This window comes from Curcuma longa, unplaced genomic scaffold (assembly GCF_044706935.1).
Source record: "Curcuma longa cultivar G26 ecotype Majalengka, Jawa Barat unplaced genomic scaffold, ITB_CL_G26_1.1 contig_14576, whole genome shotgun sequence".
NCBI lineage: Eukaryota > Viridiplantae > Streptophyta > Magnoliopsida > Zingiberales > Zingiberaceae > Curcuma > Curcuma longa.
In genome coordinates this window covers 3,965-31,089 of record NW_027429816.1, presented here as the reverse complement: position 1 = coordinate 31,089, position 27,125 = coordinate 3,965, and the positions used below count along the sequence as shown (strand labels likewise).

At 36.6% G+C, this 27,125-nt stretch overlaps 1 protein-coding gene across 1 annotated transcript in view; it reads right to left on the bottom strand.

The window, feature by feature from the left end:
* Positions 1 to 25,500, bottom strand: part of LOC141816153 (conserved oligomeric Golgi complex subunit 2-like) — a gene marked incomplete at its 5' end in the record, with an annotated part of 36,247 nt that extends 10,747 nt beyond the window's left edge. Inside the window, 5 exon segments of the mRNA XM_074703987.1 lie at positions 22,296 to 22,397; positions 23,686 to 23,886; positions 24,922 to 25,036; positions 25,112 to 25,315; positions 25,401 to 25,500. Of these exon segments, the coding sequence (XP_074560088.1) occupies positions 22,296 to 22,397; positions 23,686 to 23,886; positions 24,922 to 25,036; positions 25,112 to 25,315; positions 25,401 to 25,500 (722 nt within the window).
* Positions 25,501 to 27,125: the final 1,625 nt, after the last annotated feature.

Here is a 27,125-nt window from a genome sequence, read left to right as displayed (position 1 = left end):
ATCTCGTGAGGTGCCTTATATAAAAATAAGGTGAACGACCTTGCAATTCACCCTATAAGGAAAAATCATCTCAACTTAGCCAAAGCCCATGAACACGCGAAAAAAAACTCAAAAGTCCTCTTTGTAGATGGAGTCAACTGTTCTATATTAAAAGTAATCACGCAAACTCTTAAAAGCAAAACCGAAGCTCAAGACTATAAGCAATCATACAATTCGGAGCCAAAGTTCTATAATGTAAGTAATACATTTATTATCTTGACAATTATAATTATTACATCTATTATTTTGTTAATTAATAACAATGCTAGAGCAACTCCTAAAGTGTGAAGTTAAACTATTAGTATAATTAATTTCTTACTTTATTAATTGACATAATTAGGTAATCTAATTTGTTATAAGATAGATAGGTATCAATTAGAAATAAAAGGACAACCAACATGATAAGGAATAATAAAGCAGTAAGAATAGAGATACGATTAAAATTAACTCTATTTTCCATAACATTTATTTTCATAAAATTTAAATCATGCATAAGGTAAGTGTAGCGAAACAAGCAAGAAAATTTCACCTCGAATACAAGCTTCTAAACGAATGCTTATTTAATCCCACATGCACCTTTAAGCTTAACCATAACTCACCCTACATTATACGAAACCAAAAAAAATTCTTAAACATGTAATACAAAAATGAGGGGAAAAAAATCCAATATCATTAGAACTTCATACTATCAAGTGATAAGATTTAGTAAGGGTACCCAAGACTCGAAGATGAAATAAAATTTTCTCCAAGCTTTATTAATTTCATACCTCCTAACTTGCCCCTCAAGAACTAACATAGCACACCAAATACCATGATGAGAAAATCTGAATTTGATTTGTTGAAAGTACTAAGAGAAGATTACCTTTTTTGTTTTATACGCTTGTAGCAACCACAAGTACAAGCCCATGGTCACTAGGCGATGACAACGGCGACAATCGACGACGACCATGAAGAACAACAACAGAAGGCAGTGAGTCAATGATCAAGTAGCCACGGTAAGGATTAAGATCACGCATGAGAGAGATATCATGTGTGAGAAGCAATAAGATGAAGTTTAGGTTTTGTAATAATAAGAAGAACGAGGCAACGTCTTTAGCATGCAATAATGGCGACGGCGAGAGGAGAGGAGATTAGGGTTTAGATGAGATGAGGCGGCGGCATTTACAATAACCATATATATATATATATATAAAGAAACTAGATTAATAAGTTGTGCTTTTGCAAAAAGGTCCTCCTTACCTCTATAAAAATTACAAATGAGTACTTTAAGAGGCATAGGATGTTATATTATTGAAAATTTTAAAGTATTCATTTGTCAAGATAATTAACTCTAGCACGGTTACTTTAAGGGGTGTAGGATTTGTAATTTTTATAGAGATAAGGACCTTTCTGTAAAAGCATAACTTATTAACCTAACTTCTTTATATATCTCCTCTCCTCTCGCCATCGCCATCATTGCATGCTAAAGACGTTGCCTCGTCCTTATTATTATTATAAAAGCTAAACTTCATCTTATTATTTCTCACACATGATATCTCTCTCATGCGTGATCTTAATCCTTATCGTAGCTACTTGATCTTTGACTCGCTGCCCTTAGTTGTTCTTCATGGTCGTCGTCGATTGTCGCCGTTGTCATCGCCTAGTGACCATGGGATTTATTCTTGTGGTTGTTACAAGCGTATAAAACAAAAAGGGTAATCTTCTCTTAGTCCTTCCGACAAATCAAAGTCAAATTTTCTCCTCATGTTATTTCATGTGATATGTCAGTTCTTGAGGGACAACTTAGGAGGGTTGAAATTAATAAGGCTTGGAGAAAATTTTATTTCATGTTCGAGTCTTGGATACCCTTACTAAATCTTATCACTTGATGGTATGAAGCTCTAATGTTATTGGATTTTTTTTTCATCATTTTTGTATTGTATGTTTAAGTAATTTCTTTGGTTTCGCATAATGTAGGGTGAGTTATGGTTAAGCTTAAAGGTGCATGTCGAATTAAATAAGCATTCGTCTAAAAGCTCGCATTTGAGGTGGAGTTTTCTTGCTTGTTTCGTTACACCTACCTTGTGCATAATTTAAATTTTATGAAAATAAATGTTATGAAAAATAGAGTTAATTTTCATCTTATCTCTATTCTTACTGTTTGATTATTCCTTATCATGTTGATTACCCTTTTATTCCTAATGGATACCTATCTATCTTGTTTGTTTCTTATTTAAGATTTATAACAAATTAGATTACCTAATTATGTTAATTAATAAAGTAAGAAACTAATTATATCAATAGTTTAACTTTGCACTATAAGAGTTGATCTAGCATTGTTATTAATTAATAAAACGGTAGATGTAATAATTATAATTGTCAAGATAATAAATGTAGTACTTACATTATAGAGCTTCGGCTGCGAATTGTGTGATTACTTATAACGCTTCGGTTTTGCTTTTTAAGAGTTTGCATGATTACTTATAATATAAAACGGTTGACTCCATGTACAAAGAGGGCTTTTGAGTATTTTTCGCATGTTCATGGGGGCTACGTTTAGATGATTTTTCCTCACAGGGTGAATTGCAGGTCGTTCATCTTATTTTTATATGAGGCACCTCACGGGATGGATTGCAAGTCGTTCATCTTATTTTTATGTGAGGCACTTTTTGGGTGAATTGCGGGTCATTCACCTTATATATATATATATATATATATGTGTGTGTTTGTATATGTGCATTCACATGATATATTTCGTATTTAGTGGATTATGGGTCATTCACCCCATTGACGTATGATACATCTCCTTCGGGTGGATTGCAGATCGTTCATATATATATATATATATGTGTGTGTGTGTGTGTGTGTGTGTGTGTGTGTGTGTGCATATATAATTTACCTAATCATTTTGGGCCAAAATAATAAATACGACATGTTTCATACAAATCAAAATATATTTACATATAATACTAAATAAAACCCCCTAGAATTATTCTTTGATAGAAGATTCAATATTAAGTCTCTTAGAATATTTTGATGCAAAGTTTGCATTTTGAATATGAAGGATTACCTAAGAAAGTTTTCCTCTAAAGCCAATGAAGGAATTCTTGTAGGAAATTCCTTATTTAGTAGAGCATATAGAGTGTTTGCTTAATATTTAATTTTAGCAATTCATTAAAGAAATTAGGCCTTTTGAAACTGTGTTAAAATATATAAATTTTGAAAACTTTCATAAAAACCTAGGGAAATCTGGTAAATATTGATAAGACAAATATGCATACAGAAATTTAGAAATATTTTTAATTTTCCATAATTTTCTAGATTTTTTCAAATTTTAGCTAAAAAATAGTTTCAAAACCTCAATTAGTCGACTCTATTAGAGATACCAATCGACTGTTTGTACCCAGTCAACTCTTGACAAGAAATGAGTCAACTGTTAGAACAGTAAAAAGCTTCAATTTTGTGATTATGAATATTATATACATACTTTATACTTTTGAAACAGAACAAATTATACTTGATGCACCCTTTTGGTATCAAGCAGTTATTTACATATATGTATTGTTTTAGGAAAAGGAAAGTTGAGTATCAATACACCCTAAGTACCCTTTTGATAAGCATCACACGCTTAAGTACCCTTTTGATACTCAACTTTCTTTTGCCATTATGGGAAAGGAAGGTTAAGTATTAATACACCCTTAAGTACCATTATTGATTTTTTTTATAATGGAAAATGGGGAGAAGGAAAGTTAAGTTAGATAAATTTAACATATTAAGGGGGAGCTATAGTTTAGGGCAAGCTTCATTTTGTCTACTTTTTTCTATTCATGATCTAATTTAAATGAGTTGTCAAGCATGCAAAGGGGGAGATTGTTGAAACAATTAATTTTGATGTATGCAAAGGTTTAAGTTAGATTATGTATTTGATGAGTTGTGATAAGCTTGCAAGTGTAGATCACATGATGGTAAAAAGTCCCGATACTTCAAGATTGATTGGAGGCTTGGCAAGAAGAAATTCCAACAAATCAAGTTTGTTGGATATTTGGTACAAGGAAGTCTCGACAGATCAAAGATAATTGATTGTCTGGTAAGTCGAAAATCCTAGTAGGTTATAGTTGATGAGATGTCTGACAAAAGAGGACAACCTCAACAAGGGTGTTGGAGAAGACAAGGGTGTTGGAGAAGGGTATTCTCTAAGACTTGGCAGATTTGTTTTGTCCAATGATACATGTGAATGCATATGAAACTTAGGGCAATCAAGGGCTAAATTAGGCTCCGACCAAAGCCATTGAGAAAATTGAAATATGTTTTTCAATCGACTAATAATTGAGTCGATTGGGCAGTCGACTCAAGGTAAAAGGAGCAAAAGCTTATTGTTCGATTTTACCTGATACTATGTGCAATTGCCTAATCAGTCAACTAAACATTGAGTTGACTCAGATAGAAATATAAGATTACTAGTTTGATCAATTTTGATAGACAACCAACTAATAGTAGCCTAAGTTGACTAAAGAAATGGTTAAATATTGTAACACAATAGTTAATTTGTCAAGCACCCGACTAATGGTATCTTAAGTCGACTGATAGAGTAAATGAACAATTGCAATAGAATGGTTAGCTTTTACAACTACAGATCAAGAAGCTTCTCTAAAGAGCAATTGATTGACAATAATTGAACCATCGACTGAGGAAACCAAAAAAGTAGTTGTGAACCAACAACTAGCCAATAGATCACAAAAGGCAATCAACTAACCAGAACAAATTAGAAGATTCTAGAGGCAGTTTGTGTAAGTGTTAGCCCTTAAAGCCAATTATGAGATGATTGACAAGGAATCTTTTGTATCATATTTCATTAATAAAAGGTAACGTTTATGATTATTATATTTACTTCAGATTTGTGTCAATAACTATAATAATGTCCTAAGGTAGTAGGCTCTAGTGTACAACATATCAATTGATTAAATTGATAATAGGAGATTAAAGATATATATTAAACACTACTCTTTACTATTTCTAGTCAAGCTTTAATATACAAGAACAATATTAATGCATTGAGACTAGCATATAGGTCAATTGATGACTTAATCTCACAAGTCATGGATATAAGATATCAAGTTGACACATTAGTATATATTAGAGAATATATACTGAATTGATCCACTATGATAATGTTTTATGGATCGTTATATGAGTATACTAAACATTCTCATAGTGACTATTAATATAAATAGTCGTTAGACCTGAAGTCACTACGGTTCCCTACATAAAGAGTTGTGTACTGTAGCATCGACAAACGTTACCTATAACAAGGTGGACTACAAAGTCGATAACTGAGTATGCAATAAGTTATACGAAGGATGTAAGTGATATAGATGGAATATATCCCTTCCATATGACGGAAGTGATATCTGTGAGCTCCTTGATTAAGTAAGATTACTAGAATGCATGATCATGCTCAAATAAGTCAATATGAAATATTGTGTGCATTTAATTAAATAAGACTATCTAGAGATCAAGAAACACAAAGATTGATAGGAAAATAACACAATCTATGCCTCATGGATCAATCTAGATATCAAAGATAAAAAAATCAAGTTATACAAGATAACAAACACAGAAAGGTTGAGTCGGATTTCGACATTCTCATTACTTAGGTAGAAATGATGCATTGCTAGATGTCACTCATTACTTATATATCTAAAATGTTATTTTAGAGACATTGTCAACGTTACGAGAACCTATTAGGTCACACACAAAGAGTATGTTGATTTGAAAATGAATTTATTTTAATTTGACTAAAATATGATAAACCCGAAGATTATAGAGTTAAGGCTAATCTCAATTAAACTCATTGACTCAAATGAATCCAACTATTAAATTATTGGATTGAATCTAATCCGAATTAGACTCATTGGACTAGACTCTGTTGGTGCAGGAAACACCAGATGATCGAACCTTGATTTTGATAATGGCACAAGGTTCAAGTTAAGTGTGTGGTTGGACTAACAAAGTTAATCTAGTGTGCAGGGAGCACAGGAAAAATCCTAGTTGAGGCTAGGCAAGACAAAGTCCTAGTTGTAAGCTGGGCAAGGGCAAGTCTTGGTCTGGAGGATCAGGCAAAAGACTTGACAGGTCAAGTGCACCTGGTGCAAGTCCAGGCAGTGTCGAACGACCGAAAAGCATGACAAAAATCCAAACAAGTAGGGTCAGGAGGACCGGAGGCTTGGTGGAAGTCTAGGCGGTCAGGAGAACTGGGGAGCCTAGCAGCAAAGTCCGGAGGGTTGAGGACCACAGCTAAGCAGAAAGTCCAACAAGTCCGGATGTTGGCAACTCAGGTAAATTCTCCCGAGAGAAGTGGGTCAGGACGCGTTCCCGGAGTGGAACTATAGGCGTCAGTCTAACCCAACGTTTCAAAGAACTGTTCTATAATCTGTTACTTTATGTTTTTGAGACTAACTTATAATGTAGATTGGAGAGACGAAATCTTTGACTTCGGAAGACCCTATCCGATATCCCAGTCGATCGGACGGTCCAGGCGACTGGATTGTGAAATCCAGGCGACTCAAGTTCGGATAAACGCAGTGAAATTCGAAAGCTATCCAGATCCTCCACGTCAGCACGGAGTCGACCGGAAGGGAGAGTCCAGTCGACCGGAAGGCCGAGTCAGCTGCGAAGATAGTGGATCGGCGGTCTACGTGGAGTCGCTCGGAAGGAGGATCCAGGCGACTAGAATGTCCTATAAAAAAACTTCGAACAGAGACTTCTGTACAACAATTTCAGATCAATTCCAAGACGATTCAAGTCGAGCCAACGGCACCCTGAGCGAGCAGCAACATCCGACCAGCCGTCGTACCGCCGGAGTCACGCAGAAAAGATCGATCTTCAACTCCGGATTGGTAACCTTTACATTTGTGCTATATTGTATTTACGATAAAGTTTTATTGTATCAGTTTTTGTGTAATCGTTACAACTCGTTCCTGTAAGGAAACAAGTTTCTTAGTGGATTGCCCGTACATAAACGATCAAAGATCGTGGACCTTGGAGTAGTAGTGTTTGGCTGTGAACCAAGTAAAAATAAAGTTTGTCATTGTGTGTTTGTTTTCTTTTTCCTTATTTCCGCTGCATGTACTTGATTTACGAACGAGCACGATTAACGTTATGAGTTTTCAAAACAAGGGAAAACCACTAAAAGGTAGCGCTATTCATCCCTCCTAGTTCTCGAATCCAGTGCAACCACTGATCAAGAAGGTTTTCCAAATCGATTTCGAATTTTTTTTTGAAGTTTTTTTTAATTAGTTTATTTTTTTATCTCACACTACTAAATACAAAACCAAGTCTTGGAACGTTGCATTGCTTGTCTTCTGGTGTGCTAGATTAATGGCTCACCAGGAAGGCTTCAGCACCGCAAGGCCACCTCTGTTCTCAGGGGAGGACTTCACCTACTAGAAAGGTAGGATAGAATACCACCTGAAGACTCAAGTAGACATGTAGATAGTCATCAAGACGGGATTCACAATCCCGACTGACAATGACGGTTTACCACAAACTTGCGAGAAATGGGACGCGGCCACAAGGTAAAAGATCGAGGCAGATGCGAAAGTCACTCAAACCTTACAATGTGGGTTGACCAAGGAGGAACTGAACCGGATCGGATCATTCATCAGTGCGAAAACACTTGTGGAACAAGTTAATCGAACTGCATGAAGATACCTCCGACACCAAGGTCAGTAAAAGGAATCTCCTTATAAACAAGCTTTATAACATCCGGATGATGGACGGGGAGTCAACGAGCACGTTGCACGCCAGAATCCAGGACATACTCAACGGTCTACACACAATCGGCCAACAGGTAGAAAACTGGGATGTAATCAGGTATGCACTAAAAGCGTTCTCAAGGAACACTTTGTGGGCATCTATGGTAGATGCTTACAAGGTCTCCAGAGACATTTCAAAAATTAAACTCGATGAACTTTTCTCTGAATTTGAATTACATGAGCAGTCTAACGCCGAAATAAAAAAGAAGGGTATTACTCTTCTTGCAGGTATTAGCAAAGAAAAGAAGGCGAAGAAAGTAGTTGAATCAGATTCATCGAACTCTGAAACCAATGACGAGGTCATAATGGAGTTGGTGAACCTCATACGGAAGATGATCCAGAGAAAGCGCGGTATTAAAAAGTCAGAAGTAAAAAAGCTGGTGAACAAGACAAACAATCCACCTTCAACCGACAAGACCGAGCTCAAGTGTTACGGATGCAACAAAAAGGGTCACTTCAAGGCCGAGTGCCCGAACCAAAAGAAGGACCGAAAATCCAAGAAGAATACACCAAAGGCAACCTAGGACGAATCTTCTTCAGAGGACTCGGACGAAGAACCAACGACGACGAGTTTCCTCGCGCTTCCGACAAGGGACAAACCAATCAAAAACGACAGTGAATCGAACACCGACACAAGTACAAACCACGGATCCACATCTGTTTCCAAAGGTTCCCATACCGCTGTAAATATTGAACGATTATATTCGATAATAATTAGTCTGTCTAAAAAATTAGTCAAGTCTAATGCTTTAGTTGAATCGTCCCAAGATGAGATAGTCCTCCTCAAGGAGAAATTCAACTCTGAGTCGTCAACCAACACCACTTTAATTGAGGATTCGACTCAAATCCAACTTGAGAAAGAAAATTCTCAATTAAAGCTTTAAGTTGACGACCTCAGACGATCCCTTAAAAAATTCAAGTCTGGATCTAAGTATCTTGACATGATACTTGGAACCCAGAAGATTGGATAGAATCGATCGGGCATTGGATACAAATCAAAGAATAGGGCATTCCTGACATTGTTACACAAACCACACAAACCAAATAGATCTAGAGTCCAAGCATGGGTTCCCAAGTCCAAACTGGTAAATCCAGTTGGAACGAACCAGTTCTGGGTCCCCAAGGATCAAATACCTTTGATCCGACCCAACAAGGGGCACGATCCAGGGGATCTAAATTTCGTAAATGATTGCTCGCATGTTTTTTTATTTTTTATGTTATTTACTTTTCTGCATTAGAATAACCTAGGCTAGATAAGAACAAAATGTTTGATTAACTCTTGCTCAACCTAGTACCAGGGTGGGACGAGATGATAATACGTTATGGAGACTCGGTTTAAGTTGTCAAGTGGGGTAAGGAATATCTTACTTAGTCTGCTTAGCTAGGTTGAACTAGCCGAAGCTACCTCGCCACATCCTAGACTAGTTAGACCAAAGTTTCTCCCTACACTAGCTAAATCTATAATTTTCTGAACCAGTTTTATCTTAGAACGTGATCGTTGTTCCGATACCCAAGAAGGCCCATGTGCCTTACCACTGCCTGGAAATTGTTTCTTGAAATATATGTTTAAAAAGTCAAACGGTTAAACTTGAATCTAACACAAAGTTAATCAAATAATAGATACCTGAACAATAATCAATAAGATAAAATTAAAAAATTATCTCACAAAACCTATAGGATTAAATGTTTGATAATTTAAAAATGGATGAGATGAATTAGGTAAAATATTTTTTTAGAAATCAAATTACATAATTTTACGTAAATTAATTTTTAACTTAAAATAATTTTACATAAATTAATTTTCAAATTAAATAATTTTACATAAATTAATTTTTAACTAAAAATAATTTTACATAAATTAATTTTCAACTAAAATAATTTTACGTAAATTAATTTTTAACTTAAAATAATTTTACATAAATTAATTTTCAACTTAAATAATTTTACGTAAATTAATTTTTAACTTAAAATAATTTTACATAAATTAATTTTCAATTTAAATAATTTTTACTTAGATTAATTTCAACTAAAATAAACTTTATTTAAAATAATTTCAACTTAATAATTTTAATCAATTTTAACTAAATAATTTTAACTAAATTAATTTCACCTTAAATAAATTTAACCAAATTAATTTTAATTTAAATAATCTTATCTAAAATAATTTAACCAAATTAACTTCAACTTAAATAAAACTTTACTTAAAATAATTTTAACTTAAATAATTTTACTTTAAACTTAATTTTACCTAAATTAAACTAATAATTTTATCTTAATTTAACCTAATCAACTTAATTAAATCTAAATTAAATTAAAAATCAAAATTCAAATCAAAAACGTTGACTGGAATCGATTGGAATTGACCTACCAATCCACCCAAACGAGAAACCAGAAATCGACCGCAGTTTTTCCATGAACACACGGTTTTCTGATTCAAGTCAACTAGAGCTTCGGTTTTCTTATTAGTCGACTGGACCGAAGCTCCAGTCGACCCGCGCCGCTTCATTCCAATCGACTAGAATCACTTTATAAAAGCAGACGCTGGCCCACACGGTAAAAACGCACAAAACCACTTTCTACCCGTGTTTTCTACTGTCTCGCGGTGCTGAAATCGTCATAAGTTGTCAGTTCTCGTCTAATATTGTCAAATGCCTAGGTAACTTCCTAAAAACCCCCAAATTAATTAATTTCAATTTTTTAGGCATTAAAATTTCAATTGTTTTTATGCTTTAGAATTAAAAAAAAAGGGCGTGAGGCTAAAAAAAGGACCCCAGTATTGACCCTAGGTTCCCTACAGAGGAACATAGACGTAGATTTGAATCACTATCATATGTACCATTGCAATCTAGGTATCTAGATAGAGTATTTTTTGCACAGTCCTGCATTCCATCTATAGAGGTTATAGAGCATTATCATCTTTATCGACTAGTTTATTATACGAGACTAATACAGATCTGTGTGCCGAGTTGTATAATAATCTAGTCCAAGTCGATGACCTGACCCTCTCCACCCGAGTTGGAGAGAGAAGCATTACCATCATACCTACCATTATTAGTACATTTCTAGGACTCCATCCATCTCAGTAGACATTTTTGTGCTATCCACCTAGGGATTTACCCTTTGGGGATCCCTACTCCCCCATTACCTTAGATATCATGCATACACACTTCTACCAGGAGGAGCGAGCTCCTAGTGTAGTCCAGTTCCCCTCGGCAAACTTAGGATACAGGACTATATCTTATATAGGGTTATAGTTAACTGCATCTTACCACTGACCACTAGGGACATCGCTGTTATGCGACCGTTCATACCTTTCTTCTTTATGCATTCATTCATAGACTTGATGTAGATATTAATCTGCATATATTTCATACCATCATTTTTGCATCCTCTGTGACCACCAGCAGGAGGGTTCACATGCCCTACTGCTACATTCTGACTGGGTTATTAGCTTCACTAGGGGTTGATGTCACTGATGGTGATATCACACCACCTAGTGATTTTGACATGATAGAAATTAGAAATCTTGCATTAAGTGGGGTTCAGGTAGATGATGATGGGGTACTTTCCTAGAGGTGACAGCCTCTCCTTCATCCCCAACCCCAGCCTCAACCACCACCAGCTGCTGACATAAATGATGAGCTAAATTTAGAGGAGCTGCTTGGGCTTCCTGCACCTCCACCTCCACTTACCACTGATCAAAGACTGACTCGACTTGATGAGAGTTTCTAGTAGACGGTGATCAGTCGATTCGATGATCAAGACGCTAGGATGCTAGAGATAATGGAGATGCTTAGAGCTTGGAGTCAACCACCCTAGTAGATGTACTCTTGACTTATTACAGACTTAGTAACTTGTTAACACTTTAGATCTTGAGTCAGTTTTGTACAGTTTTTTTTTTACACTCTGATCCTTGCATAGTTCAAATATTTGTAGTTTAAGTCTTTGCATAATTTGTATTATCTACTTATGTGCATTCTTTTATTCTAACTGTGCTTGGTAGAATAGAGAAAAATGCAAGTTTTCAAAATTCATATGTTTTTCAAATCTATTATTAAATAGTTTTTCAAAAGGGTTTAAAAAGTTTATTTTTCTTTTGAAAAACTTATTTTCAAATTTTTCAATTTTGATTTCAAAAGTAAGGAAAAGAATGATTTAAGCCTTAGACTAGAATGTACCCCCTAGAAAGCATATTCTTATAAATCTAGGTGGAACATCTCACAAAACATACTAAATTCCTTGATTGTGTTTGTGAAACTTAGAATGGTGTGAGATGCATAAGATTCTAGCCTAAGTATCAGATGCTTATGTCAGTACATCGAATCTTACTTAGGCTTTAAACAACACATTGAATCAAGTTAAGTGTTCATAAGCTTAAAGCTCAATGGAATGATACACTTACACTTGACTAACTGGGTCAAGCTACTACGTCTTAGTAGACAGCTAAAACTTAAGTTGGGCACTCATCCCTCGGATAATATTTTTTTGTGTCTAAGTATTTTATATAGTATTATGAACATGCTTGAACTCATACCCTTTAAGTTTTTTGATTATGTCAAAGGGAAAGAGAATTATGAGTTTTCAAGTTCTTAAAAGGTTTTTCAAAGTCAAAGTTTTTCAAAGTTTTCAATGTTTCAAAGGTCAAATTTTTTTTGAAAAACAAATACTTTGAACTTAAAGAGTTAAAATTCAAATATTTTGAATAGAGTTCAAAACGTTTTCAAAAAGTTTTCAAAGTTCTCAAAAATTTCATAAATATTTTTTTAAGGACTTAAATGATTTTGTTTCAATTTGATCAAAGCTGACCATGTCAATTTCAAGGGAAGAGAACTGAAAATACTGTTTTAAAACTCTGTTTGTTTTAAAAGTATAAATTTAGGAGAAGCCTTGGAAGCAGGGGAGTTAAGGTTAACACTTTGCACATCATATTTACATGACATATTCTAAACTCTTGTTTTTTAAAGTTAGATTTTTTTCTTAACTTGAAACTCGAGTTGTCATAATCAAAAAGGGGGAAATTGTTGGTGCGGGAAGCACCAGATGATCGAACCTTGGTTTTGATAATGGCACGAGATTTAAATTAAGTGTGTAGTTGGACTAACAAAGTTGATCTAGTGTATAGAGAGCACAGGAAAAGTCCTAGTTGAGGCTAGGCAAGATAAAGTCCTAGTTGTAGGCTAGCCAAGGACAAGTCCTAGTCTGGAGGATCAGGCAGAAGACTTGGCAGGTCAAGTGCACCTGGTGCAAGTCCAAGCAGTGTCGGAGGACCGAGAAGCATGGCAAAAAATCCAAGCAAGTAGGGTCAGGAGGACCGGAGGCTTGGTGGAAGTCTAGGCGGTCAGGAGGATCAGGAAGCCTAGCAGCAAAGTCTTGAGGGCCGAGGACCACAGCTAAGCAGGAAGTTCAATAAGTCCGGATGTTGGCAACTCAAGTAAATTCTCCCGAGAGGAGTAGGTCAGGACGCATTCCCGGAGTGGAACTGTAGGCATCGGTCTAACCCAAGATTTCACTAAAAATTTGAAGTTAAGACCAAGTAACAGTTCAAAGAACTGTTCTACAATCTATTATTTTATGTTTTTTAGACTAATTTGTAATGCAGATTGGAGAGACGAAGTCTTTGACTCCGGGCGACCCTATCCAAGATCCCAGTCGATCGGACGGTCCAGGCGACCGGATTGTGAAATCTAGGCGACTCGGGTTCGGATAAATGCAGCGGAAGGCTATCCAGATCTTCCACGTCAACACGAAATCGACCAAAAGGGAGAGTCCAGTCGACCAGAAGACCGAGTCAGCTGCGAAGATAGTGGATCGGCGGTCTATGTGGAGTCGCCCGGAAGGAGGATCCAGGCGACTGGAATGTCCTATAAAAAAACTTCGAACAGAGGCTTCTGTACAACAATTTCAAATCAATTCCAAGGCGATTCAAGTCGAGCCGACGGCACCCTGAGCGAGCAGCAACATCCGACCAGCCATCGTAACGCCGGAGTCACGCAGAAAAGATCGATCTTCAACTCCAAATTGGTAACCTTTACATTTGTGCTATATTGTATTTACGATAAAGTTTTATCGTATCGATTTTTGTGTAATCGTTACAACTCATTCCCGTAAGGAAACAAGTTTTTTAGTGGATTGTCCGTACGTAAACGATCAAAGATCGTAGGCCTTGGAGTAGCAGCCTTTGGCTGTGAACCAAATAAAAACAAAGTTTGTCATTGTGTGTTTGTTTTCTTTTTCCTTATTTCCGCTGCATGTACTTGATTTACGAACGAGCACGATTAACGTTACGAGTTTTCAAAACAAGGGAAAAACCGCTAAAAGGTAGCGCTATTCATCCCCCCTCTAGCGCTTATTCAATCCTACAATTGGTATCAGAGCAGGGTTCTCGAATCCAGTGCAACCACTGATCGAGAAGATTTTCCAAATCGATTTCGGATTTTTTTTTGAAGTTTTTTTTAATTAGTTTATTGTTTTATCCCGCACTACTAAATCCAAGACCAAGTCTTGGAACGTTGCATTGCTTGTCTTTCTGTGTGCTAGATTAATGACTCATCGGGAAGGCTTCAGCACCGCAAGGCTACCTCTGTTCTCAAGGGAAAACTTCACCTACTAGAAAGGTAGGATGAAATATCACCTGAAGACTCAAGTAGACATGTAGATAGTCATTCAGACGGGATTCACAATCCCGATTGACAATGACGATTTACCACAGACTTGCGAGAAATGGGACGTGGCCACAAGGTAAAAGATCGAGGCAGATGCGAAAGTTGTTATCAAGAAAAAGTTGTTTCATTTTACCAGATGCGAAAGTTGCAATAGATGCGACTATTGATGACAAAGTTGTTATCAAGGTCATATTACACTTAAGTAGAATTCAAAGGTTAATAGCCGATGGACCTTTAGTAGTTCACTGGTAGTGGAAAAATTTTCCAACCTGTGAGTCCTACTTGGAAGGTAAAATGACCAAAAAGGTCTTTTAAGGCAAAGGGGTATAGAGCCAAAGAAGTGTTGGAATCAGTTCATTCTGATTTGTGTGGTCCTATAACTATCCAGGCAAGAGGTGGTTTCGAATATTTTGTCTCTTTTATAGACGACTATTCGAAATATGGATATATTTACTTGATGCGCCACAAGTCTGAGTGCTTTGATAAGTTCAAAGAATACAAGGCTGATGTGGAGAAACATCAAGGTAAAAGTATCAAGACACTACGGTCTGATCGTGGTGGAGAGTACCTCTTAGGAGAGTTTAGGAGTTACTTATCAGAGGCTGGGATTCAATCCCAATTGTCTGCACCTGGTACACCCCAACAGAACGGTGTGGCAGAGCGAAGGAATATGACTCTTATGGAAATGGTTAGATCGATGATGAGTTATTCAGAATTACCAACTTCGTTTTGGGGATATGCTCTGGAAACGGCAGCGTACATTCTGAACTTGGTACCTTCTAAGTCAGTACCTTCTACTCCCACAGAATTGTGGACTGGGCGTAAGCCTAGTTTGAAACACATTCGGATTTGGGGTAGTCCAGCACATGTGCTGAAGGGAGACGCTGATAAGTTGGAACCACGTACGGAAGTTCGCTTGTTTGTGGGTTATCCTAAGGGAACGAAGGGTGGTTTATTTTATAGTCCTAAAGATCAGAAGGTCATTGTTAGCACCAATGCCCGATTTTTAGAAGAGGACTATGTAATGAACCACAAGCCCATAAGTAATATTGTTCTAGAGGAAATAAGAGGGGACACGTCTACTTTAGTACCAACGGTACAAGATGAGATACCACAAGTAACTGCACCGCGTGTCACAAGTGATACACAGTTACAGGCAGTGCCTCGTCGTAGTGGGAGGGTTGTTAGACAACCTGACAGATTCATATTTTTGGGAGAGTCTTCGGACTTGGTCCCTGGTGAACATGAACCTGATCCCTGGACATATGATGAAGCACTCCAAGATAAAGATGCAGTATCTTGGCAAAGGGCAATGAACTCTGAAATAGAATCTATGGATTCTAATCAAGTCTGGGAGCTTGTAGAACCACCAAATGGTGTAAAAGCCATTGGATGTAAATGGGTCTACAAAAGAAAAAGAGGAATAGACGGGAAGGTGGAAACCTTTAAAGCAAGGCTTGTTGCGAAAGGGTATACTCAGAAAGAGGGAATCGATTATGAGGAAACTTTTTCGCCGGTAGCCATGCTTAAGTCTATCCGGATTCTTTTATCTATTGCTGCTCATATGGACTATGAGGTTTGGCAAATGGATGTCAAGACAGCTTTCCTTAACGGAAGTCTTGAAGAAAACATCTATATGCAGCAACCAGAGGGATTCATTGCAAAGGGCAAAGAGCATCTTGTGTGTAAGCTTAATCGGTCCATTTATGGACTGAAACAAGCTTCGAGATCTTGGAACATCCGGTTTGATGAAGTAATCCAGTCTTATGGATTTATTCAATGTCCGGATGAGTCTTGTGTATACAAGAAGTGTGACGGAAACGTGGTGGTATTTCTTGTACTATACGTAGATGACATTTTGCTCATTGGCAACAATGTCAAAGTGTTGTCAGACGTAAGGGTATGGTTGTCCAAGCAGTTTGATATGAAGGACTTGGGAGAATGTGCACATATTCTTGGGATCAAAGTAATAAGGGATCGCAAGAAAAGGATGTTGTGCTTATCCCAAGCTTCATATATCGATACTATCCTAGCTCGTTTTAGCATGCAAAACTCCAAGAAAGGTTTTCTACCTTTTAGGCATGGAGTACCTTTATCTAAAGAGATGTGTCCTAAGACACCAAAGGAGATAGAGGAAATGAAGGCAGTTCCTTATGCTTCGGCTGTAGGAAGCCTAATGTATGCAATGCTATGTACGAGACTGGATATCTATTTTGTTGTAGGCATGGTTAGCAGATATCAAAGTAACCCAGGACAGGGACATTGGACTGCGGTAAAGCATATATTAAAGTACCTGAGAAGGACTAGAGATTATATGCTAGTTTACCAAGCAGATCATTTACTTACTGTGGGTTACACGGATTCTGACTTCCAATCAGATAGGGATAGCAGTAAATCTACCTCGGGGTATGTGTTTACTTTAGGAGGTGGAGCCATAACATGGAGGAGTGTTAAGCAGAAATGCGTTTCAGACTCTACCATGGAAGCTGAGTATGTAGCAGCCTCTGAGGCAGCTAAAGAAGTTGTATGGCTCAGGAACTTCTTGATGGACTTAGAGGTGATTCCTGGTTTGCCCAAAGTTATCATAATTTCAATAGTCTTATGAATTTATTCGATGTTCATAAGGCAGTCTTGTGTATACAAGAAGTGTGACGGAAATGTGGTGGTATTTCTTGTACTATACGTAGATGACATTTTGCTCATTAGCAATAATGTCAAAGTGTTGTCAGACATAAGGGTATGGTTGTCCAAGCAGTTCGATATGAAGGACTTGGGAGAATGTGCACATATTCTTGGGATCAAAATAATAAGGGATCGCAAGAAAAAGGATGTTGTGCTTATCCCAAGCTTTGTATATCGATACTATCCTAGCTTGTTTTAGCATGCAAAACTTCAAGAAAGATTTTCTACCTTTTAGGCATGGAGTACCTCTATCTAAAAAGATGTGTCCTAAGACACCAAAGGAGATAGAGGAAATGAAGGCAGTTCCTTATGCTTCGGTTGTAGGAAGCCTAATGTATGCAATGCTATGTACGAGACCGGATATCTATTTTGTCGTTGGCATGGTTAGCAGATATCAAAGTAACCCAGGACAGGGACATTGGACTGCGGTAAAGCATATATTGAAGTGTCTGAGAAGGACTCGAGATTATATGCTGGTTTACCAAACAGATCAATTACTCCCTGTGGGTTACAAGGATTCTAACTTCCAATCAGATAAGGATAGCAGTAAATCTACCTCGGGGTTTGTGTTTACTTTAGGAGGTGGAGCCATAACATGGAGGAGTGTTAAGCAGAAATGCGTTTCAGACTCTACCATGGAAGCTGAGTATGTAGCAGCCTCTGAGGCAGCTAAAGAAGCTGTATGGCTCAGGAACTTCTTGATGGACTTAGATGTGATTCCTGGTTTGCCCAAAGTTATCACAAATTATTGTGATAACAGTGGTGCAGTAGTAAACTCGAAGGAACCACGAGCCCATAAGACAAGTAAACACATTGAGCGCAAGTACCACCTGATACGAGGAGAAATTGTTGTCGCCAAGATTACATCAGTAGATAACCTGGCAGATCCTTTAACTAAGGCCTTTCCGGCGAGAGTTTTGGATAGGCATGTTGAGGAGATGGAGATCAGATGTATGACAGTATTTATGGCAGCATAGTCTTTTAGTATAAGTGGGAGATTGTTGGGATGTATACTATAAGCCTAGCTTTTGTATGAACATCCTTATTTGAAATATTTTGAAATGAGAATCACATTGGTCAAATGTCTGCATTTTATATAATGCAGTTGTCCACTTAATTTATATTGTAGATAACATGGTGTGTGGTGTCACACACAGAAGATCATGTTATCAGTTCCTTATAAATTATAAATAGTAGCTCACAACCAAGATGGATAGGGACAAACCATTGGAGTGGTTGTAGTGTAATTGGTATTAGTTTATCTTGACTATTAAATTACACTAGTACACTTTGTGTGTATTGAGCAGGACCGTTTGAGGTCGTTCGATTTATACTGACTATATAATCGAACTAGACCTCAGTTATTATGGATGTGCATGCTCTTAATCCCTATATAATAACAAGCACATATACTTAGTATGTATTTCTTTAATTCATCAAAGGGTGAGATTTATTCGTTAAATCAAAAGGCCCGATGAGTTGGGAGATAATGCTATGTATATGGTGTGTTGTTGATTATAGAAGGAAACTGTGTCCTAATATTTAGGCTGATGATGTCCCCTTGAGGAGCTCATAAGGATTATCATGTAAATCTTGCAAGTGGACTTAGTTCCGCATGATAATAAAGTTGAGTGGTACTACTCTCGGAATAAGAAGTTAATTAATTGAGTTGTCAGTAATTCAATTAATTAACGGACATACGATATCTTAAACACAGGGAGATTAATGCACTCATGATAAAAGGAGCTCATATTATAATATGGGATTGGTGAGGTAGTTCAATAATAACCCTTTAGTGGTATGGGTTATTATTGATGGACTTGAGTTGGGTGTTCAGGGAGAACACAGGAAGCCCAAGCCCATCAGGAGGTCAAAATCAATTCCTCCTCTAGGTCCCTGCTGTAGCCTCTGGATACCACAGACTTGCGAGAAATGGGACGTGGCCACGAGGTAAAAGATCAAGGCAGATGCGAAAGTCGCTCAAACCTTGCAATGTGGGTTAACCAAGGAGAAACTGAACCGGGTCGGATAATTTATCAGTGCAAAAGACTTGTGGAATAAGTTGATTGAACTACATGAAGATACCTCCAACACCAAGGTCAGTAAAAGGGATCTCCTGATGAACAAGCTTTATAACATCCGGATGATGGACAGGGAGTCAGCGAGCGCGCTGCCCGCCAGAATCCAGGATATACTCAACGATCTACACGCAATCGGCCAACAAGTAGAAAACCGAGATGTAATCAGGTATGCACTGAAAGCGTTCCCAAGGAACACTTTGTCGGCATCTATGGTGAATGCTTACAAGGTCTCTAGGAACCTTTCAAAAATTAAACTCGATGAACTTTTCTCTGAATTCGAATTACATGAGCAGTCTAACGCCAAAATGAAAGAGAAGGGTATTCTTGTAGGTATTAGCAAAAAAAAGAAGGCAAAGAAAGTAGTTGAATCAAATTCATCGGACTCTAAAACCAACGACAGGAGTTGGTGAACATCGTACGGAATCCAAAGAAAGTGCGGCATCAAAAAGTCGGAAGTAAAAAAGCTGGTGAACAAGACAAACAATCCACCTTCAACCAACAAGACCGAGCTCAAGTGTTACGGGTGCTATATTGTTAGTCCGGAGTTGAAGATCATGGGCCTTGGAGTAGCAGTCTTTGGCTGTGAACTAAGTAAAAATAAAGTTTGTCATTGTGCGCTTGTTTTCTTTTTCCTTATTTCCGCTGCATATACTTGATTTACGAACGAGCACGATTAACGTTACAAGTTTTCAAAACCGGGAAAAACCACTAAAAGATAGCGCTATTCACCCCCCTCCCCTCTAGCACTTATTCGATCCTACAAACTCAAATACTAAAGAGAATTAATGTTTATTAATAGAGATTAATAGAACATTAATGAAAAGGAGAACAAAAGGTAAAAACCTTTTGTATTCATTGAATGAGTACAAAAGTCATTTTGCAATGCATTTTCATAGATATATGACTTCTAGTCTCCTCTTCTTCCTCTCTTGGCCGAATCATCCAAGTTGCTAGCACAACGAAGGTGGTTCTTCTTCGAAGGCTGAGTTCGTGCAACGAACGAATGACGTGTTCATGTGGATACCGAAGAGACGTAACCATTCTGATCGTACTGAGATCTGCCGAATTAAAGTTGCTGTCAGGATTGTTCCGTTAACGCAACAAAGGTAATAACTCGATCAAATATGTATACTGGATTCGCATGGATCTCTGGAGGGATCATTTTTTTCCATTGTGTTTATTTATTATTTTTCGCATAAGATCCCAACAACTTAGAGGCTTAGAAGAAAGCTATAGATATAAGGTATATGGGATATAAAATATACATCAATTCACATCAAAGATACTCTACCAAATTGTCTACTCTCTAAGCTCTCTTTCTCTCTTTTGTAGTTCTCTTTTAAACTCTCTGATCCCTTGTTTACTTGAAGTTGCGAATGAAAAAAGGATGGATTGCATATCCTTTCCTCCATTTATCTATTATAAAATAATGGACAGACAAATTTCTAGATCCTTTCCTCTTGTTTACCTATTGTAAAATAATAGGTGGATGAATTAATAAATTCGTCCACGAATCATTATTTAAGCATGTTCTCGTTCGCTCGAATCAAGTGAAATGAAATTTCCTACCCTTTGTTGTCAAACCCACCCTCTCAGCTTGAATCTCTCCCACACGTTGGAGGTAGCAAGAGAGAGCTCCTTGCTGGGAGCGGACTCATGGTTAGGGGTGGACTCACTGTTGCAAAACCATTGGCAGCCTCACTCATAACTACAGGGCCACAAGCGATCTCGCTCACGACCTCAAGGCCACGGGCAGCCTCACTAGGCTTCATTCATGACCGTGGAGCCGTGGGCGGCTTCGCTTATGGTCGCAAGGTTCTGCGAATTTATATATTTTTTCCTTTCTTTCTTTCCCTCTTCTTTCCTTCTTCTTTCCGTTCTTTCCTTTACTTTTCCCTATAGATTCTTTTTCATCTTGGATTCCTTTCCATCTTCAATCCACACCTTGGAGTAAACAAAACATAAGGCTCAAGAAAGTAGATCTCGACACAAATACTCTCTATCTTGGTTGGCAGTGATTAAACTATACTAGCACGGGTAATATAATAATATTTCCTATACCAACACAATATCAGGTATTTGTTGGCAGCCAAAATGATATATTTCAAATTTTCAAAATAAAAATTGACTAGTACAAAAATTGATGTATATTTCACTGTAGCATAAAAGATAAACACAATTAAAACCAACAAATGAACCTTATTGATACCTCTCTTCGCAATAAATTTTGTTATACATCTAACCTCACAGCCAAATGCATCTTTCTTCCTCTTAAGCATTCTCGTATCACATATTGATTTCGTCCTCCATGCTTTATAAAGACTCACTTTTACTAATATTCTCTTTTTACTTTTAGCAACTTTACTTGATCATAGAAATCATATTGGTTCTTCAACCAATCTTCTTAAACAACTAGATTGATTTCTCTATAACTATAAGACATCAAGCCACAACAATTTAAGGGACCGCAATGGTAGACATAGCTAGAACAAACAAAGAATTTAATCTTTGTGCAACGGGAGCATAGTCAATTGACTCGACTCTTGTGAGAAATTTAAGACAACCAACAAACATACAAATGGATAAGTTTTGATTACCTCCCTTCAATGTTCTATCACACAAAATGTTGTGATAGTTCCTTTGGAAAGGCAGAAATATTCATTTTTGATAAATGAAAATACAAAAGGGGCAAAGCAATTATGTTAGAGTTATTTGTTGGAATATTATATCAGCACGCACAAATGAAAAACAAGAATAAATTGTTTGAAGGTATATTTACCAAGAGTTATACATTTGCATTAAGATTGCGCAAGCAAATAGAAGTATGCTTATGAGTTGCAATTTTCAAAAAGCACAAGTACCAAAAGACATGAAGTAAAAGATCATGCATCTATGTGGGGAAAATGCTATAATTTGCAATGATAAGCAGAATTTCCTTTCCAAATAGAATGATAAATGATAGAAACAATAAAGAAACCATAGAGCAACAAAAATTTCCCTTTTAAAAAATAATAATAAAGATAATAAAAAAGACAAACCTTCAGTGGCCTGAGAATTAATGACACATACGGTGAAGGCCTTACAGGAAGTTTATTAGTCATCCTATATGTTGCAGTGACTCCTTTCAGCTGCCTCAAGTCCTATAGTTAAATAGAAAGGTGGTCAAACAAATCAATGTTGAAATTGTGCTTTAGCCTACAATTTGTATGGAAATTCACAAACAAAAGCAGTTCCAAGTAATAATAAACTGAAATATGTTACACACAAATAAAACAAGAAACATATTCAAAAGCATTCCCATGTTTTCTAAAATCCCAAACAGAAAATAGAAAACTCGAAAGGAAGGTTTATAATGAATTTATGCAACAGCTGCTACACTAATTACAACTTGCATAAGATGTGTAAAAGTTCATCGGGAAGCCAAATTCAGAAATAGAGTCCTGGGATCCTTAAACATGCTCTAACAATACATCAATAACAACATCATCAAAGATGAAGAACTGATTCTAGTATTGTATTTAAAAATAAATAAAATAAAATAAGAGAGATAAGCCCAGCCCAAAATGTCAAAAGGCTCTTAAGTCATAATTTTCAATTTTCAACATTAATCAATTCCAATTCTAAGAAATCCAACACAGCTATTAATTGGAATAACATTTGGCGAATCAAACCAACAAAGAGGAAAATACTAGAGCAGCTAGGGAAAGCAAAAAGTGATAGAAAATGAGTAGATTTCAACAAAGATGTTTAGAAAACAACATAAAAGAAAAAAGAATGAGATGTTGAAGAGTTGGGAGGAAAGAAGGGAGGACAATTAGATTTTGCTCACCCCGCCTGACTCAATAGCCTCTCTTTGTTGCCACACTCTCTTCAACATTTGCATGCTTGAAAACAAGCTCATAAAAAACAGTCAAAGCTCAGAAAAAGAATAGTCATATAGACAGAAAGAATGACTTAAGAGTATAAGTATATGACAGTGTGAGCAAGAAACCTATCTCTCTAAGCATGTGCAGCATTGAATCCTACTTTTGTGTGCATGCAACAAACACACAAACACAGAATATACACAGATACATATATATAGCAGGCTGATGACTGTTACAACCACATTACAATAGCATATGCCAATCCATAATAGATAATAGCACAATATAAAGATGTAAAATATTACAAAATACAATTGAAAAGAAAAGGAAGATAAAAATATATAAAAATCAAAATGATAAAAAAAAAAGTCAAGAAATTAGAATATTACAAACATATTTAGTATAGTCCTAAAATTATGAAAAATTAAAGTATATCTAAAAATATATAATGGAGAATGATATATATTCATATTAGAAATATGAATAGTATAACTCTTTCTTGAGTGACTTTTCAGAGCCATTCTTTTATATAAGAAAATCTATGATGCCATTATCTAATTACCTCCACAGATTTCTCAACTATTGCCTCAATCATTGTATCCACTACAAAAGGCAAGAGATCTTCCAATGTTCTTCCAGCTTGCAATATACTTTGTCTTACAAGATCAACAACTTCTCCTGAGCATGAACCAAGAGCTTGGAGTACTTGTCCAAGGTAGCCACCGCAAATCTCTCTGACTAGTACAGTTATATCATGCATTACCTGCAAAAGAATAGGGCACAAAGTGTTGAAAATCTTTAGACAAGATAAATTTCTTATTGAACTAGAAGATATAGCATTTAAGAGATTGACCGAATTATAGATGTGATAGCATTTTCTCTTGTTATTCCATATTATGATAACCAAATCAGTGAAGTTTTCCCTCCTTCCTGCTTCAACCTTCAACCATCAATCACACCCACTAAGGGCATGAGAGTGCATCCTCAGTTTCTCAGTAAACATATAAAGTAACTTATCTATCGATGATTCTAAAGCATGATCACCTATATGGCTGTATCAACTTTCAAGATGTATGGTTTTGCAAAGATGAAACAATGAAGCACCTCTAGTGTCTTGTCCATGCACAGATAGCCCAACTTTGTCTGCACAGGTTCTCCTGCAACGTGCTTGAGCTATTGCAGAAGCATGTAATCAGGGAAAAGGGGCCCCTTCCTACATTGCACTTCATTGAATTTCAAATGGATACAAACAAGGTTCCTCGAAATCAAGTATCATCCAACATACGTACTGAAGTAAATATCTCTTTCAATCAGAGATAACAAATGGTGATCCAACGTGTTAGTTTTTTCCCCCAAAATTGACAAATGCAAAATTGTTCGTCATATTATTATATAGAAGATTTTCAATTAATTTAGTACTTATTCAGAGTTATGTTTTCTAAATATATTCCTAAAATTAAAATAGATTACAATCTATTAGAGTTGAAAAATAAGAGGCACAAGGAAAACACTTAACAATTTATCAATATAATAAGATAACTTAATTCACTTAAATATTATTAGTGATATTGCCTAGCATAAAAGTCGATGGAGGAATAAGATTCATTAAGTCGACTCTAAATAGTAGGCACAAAAATGGTTTGGTGGTGATGATGACGATGCTTAAGTTAAAAGTTATGAATTATTTTGTAGATCCATTAAAACCAAAGCCAAATGAATTAGAAGTTATGGAAACTTGTGCAAAAGTTGGAGGATATAAATTGATGAAATTAGAGAAAAGTAAATTTATAAGACTTACATAGACAAAAATTTCTACTTGTGCAGAAATAGCCCATTCAAAGTTCTGGGATGCATTTGCGCTAGCATTTCGTGATTTTCGAGCAGATAAACCATGAAATAGCCAAGTTGAGTACCTGCTTGTACACCCCTTAAGAAACATAAATGGGGAAAAAACATAAATATATAATAAGAATCTGGAACAGGCTGACCTAGAAATAAGTTGCAAAGACAATCGAAGAAATTTGTCGGAGTGAGCAATAATAAGAACATCCTCACTCCAGCAAGATTTCAAGCTTTCCATTAATGTAATACTTTGCTTCAATGTCAACTTATGATGGTTCCCTTGAATGTCAACAGGATTAACTTTAGATGCCATAAGAGCAGAATCCAGCGCACCAGCAATTTCTTGAAACCTGATATAATTAAACCTCTAAAATTAAGTAGCATCCATTTAGTTCAAATCTCACAGATAATGGTAAGAAGGATCAGATGAGGTACCTCAACGAGAAATACACCCCAACATTCCATTGCCGTATGAAGTCCAGATACACAACTTCCGATCGAAACTTAACAACAGCAGATTTAGACGGGCAATAGCCTAGAATATTATACAGAAATTATAGTCATATGGTTATGCATGGAAAAAGATTTTTCAATTACAACTATGAAGAATGCGTTAGTTGAAAGAATATCTTCACCTATGGAGCACATCACAACAAAATGTCTAGATAGATGTTAAAGGAAGTCTCCTATTTTATTCTCTTCCATTCATGAACAATTCATTCTCATTCACCTCAGATTCATTCCAAAATCATCAAGATATATTTCTATATCATCACCTTCCCCATGTGTTTTTTTATTATGTTTTCTTCTGTTATTATCATCTTATACCTTTTAAAACATGGAAAACTAATATCATCATATCATATTGAATACAAAATATTCTACCACATTTTATGATGGTATCACAATGAATCGCTCGTTGATCTTCTAGTGTTCGAAGCTCAAAGGGGGCTTGTTGTGCAAGATTGCAGCCCCAGCTTTGGCATTTGACGTTGACATTTTTCCACACAAGTAGAGGCCCCATTTCAACTCGCTTCAGTAAAACAGTCAGTGATGCAAATCAATTTGAATTGAGATTGAAATTGAATTTTGGTAATTGTTCTATTTTGGTGTCAAGAAGTTTGGTATCTTTTATTTGGCTGGAGTTTAATTGGATTATTGTATTTTCCAATGTGAGGTATTTGCTTTTATTCCTAGTTCAGTTAAGGTTAAATAAATTAAACTGGTTTTGTTTCAATGTAGTATCATCTTTCAGTTAATAAAAAATTCCACTTTCAATTCTTTGCATGAGATTTTCCTCTGTGAGAGGATCTGCTACATTAAGTTGCATCAAAATTCCCTATGTAAGGATGTGCTACATCAATTTGCATCAAAATTGAATCCTAATTTAGTTTGACGCTTCCTTTTCTTGTTCCATTCGTGTTTCCCACAACCACTCCTCTGTTGTTGTTGTCTGACACAAACTAGATATGAAGAGATGAGTCCAGTAGCCTTTGCACACTTTATACTTTCAGGCCACTGAGCGACTCTAGCAGTATACATGCAACATCCACTCAACCTCAAACCCTCCTACATATGGGTATCTTCTATTGAAAACCTCACATGCAAGTGTTCCAATCAGCAGGAGACCTCCCTATTGTTACCAACAGCCCACACCGCTAGAGCCATCATGACCACTGAGTGATTCCACTGAACCAGCGAGCTCTACCAACCCATATGTTCCTGCTCCTCTAGTCGCTGGCCCAACCCACAATGTCATCCTTCCCTACATCACTACAACATTTTCAACACTTCTAGGACTCCCAACACTAGTTCCATCTCCTTTATGTCAATCGACATTGTGAACAACACTATGACCAGCAATGCCCCAAACAGTAGCACTCATATAGCTCCCAAGTGACACTAACACTATGAACAGAAGCATCACCACATGGCACCCAAGCGACACCACCATCATTCATAACGTCATCATTCCCACATTGCCATTTTATGGGTCAGCTCATTCGACACTGACTCCCACACAAATCGAGACCAGTAGCTGTGACTCCCATCCATATTATGAACCAGATCCTAAATTGATTTCCGATCTAGTTAAATCAACAATTGAAAAAAAACTGAAAAAAAATCAAAAAATACCATAGCAAAGAGTAACTATAAAAT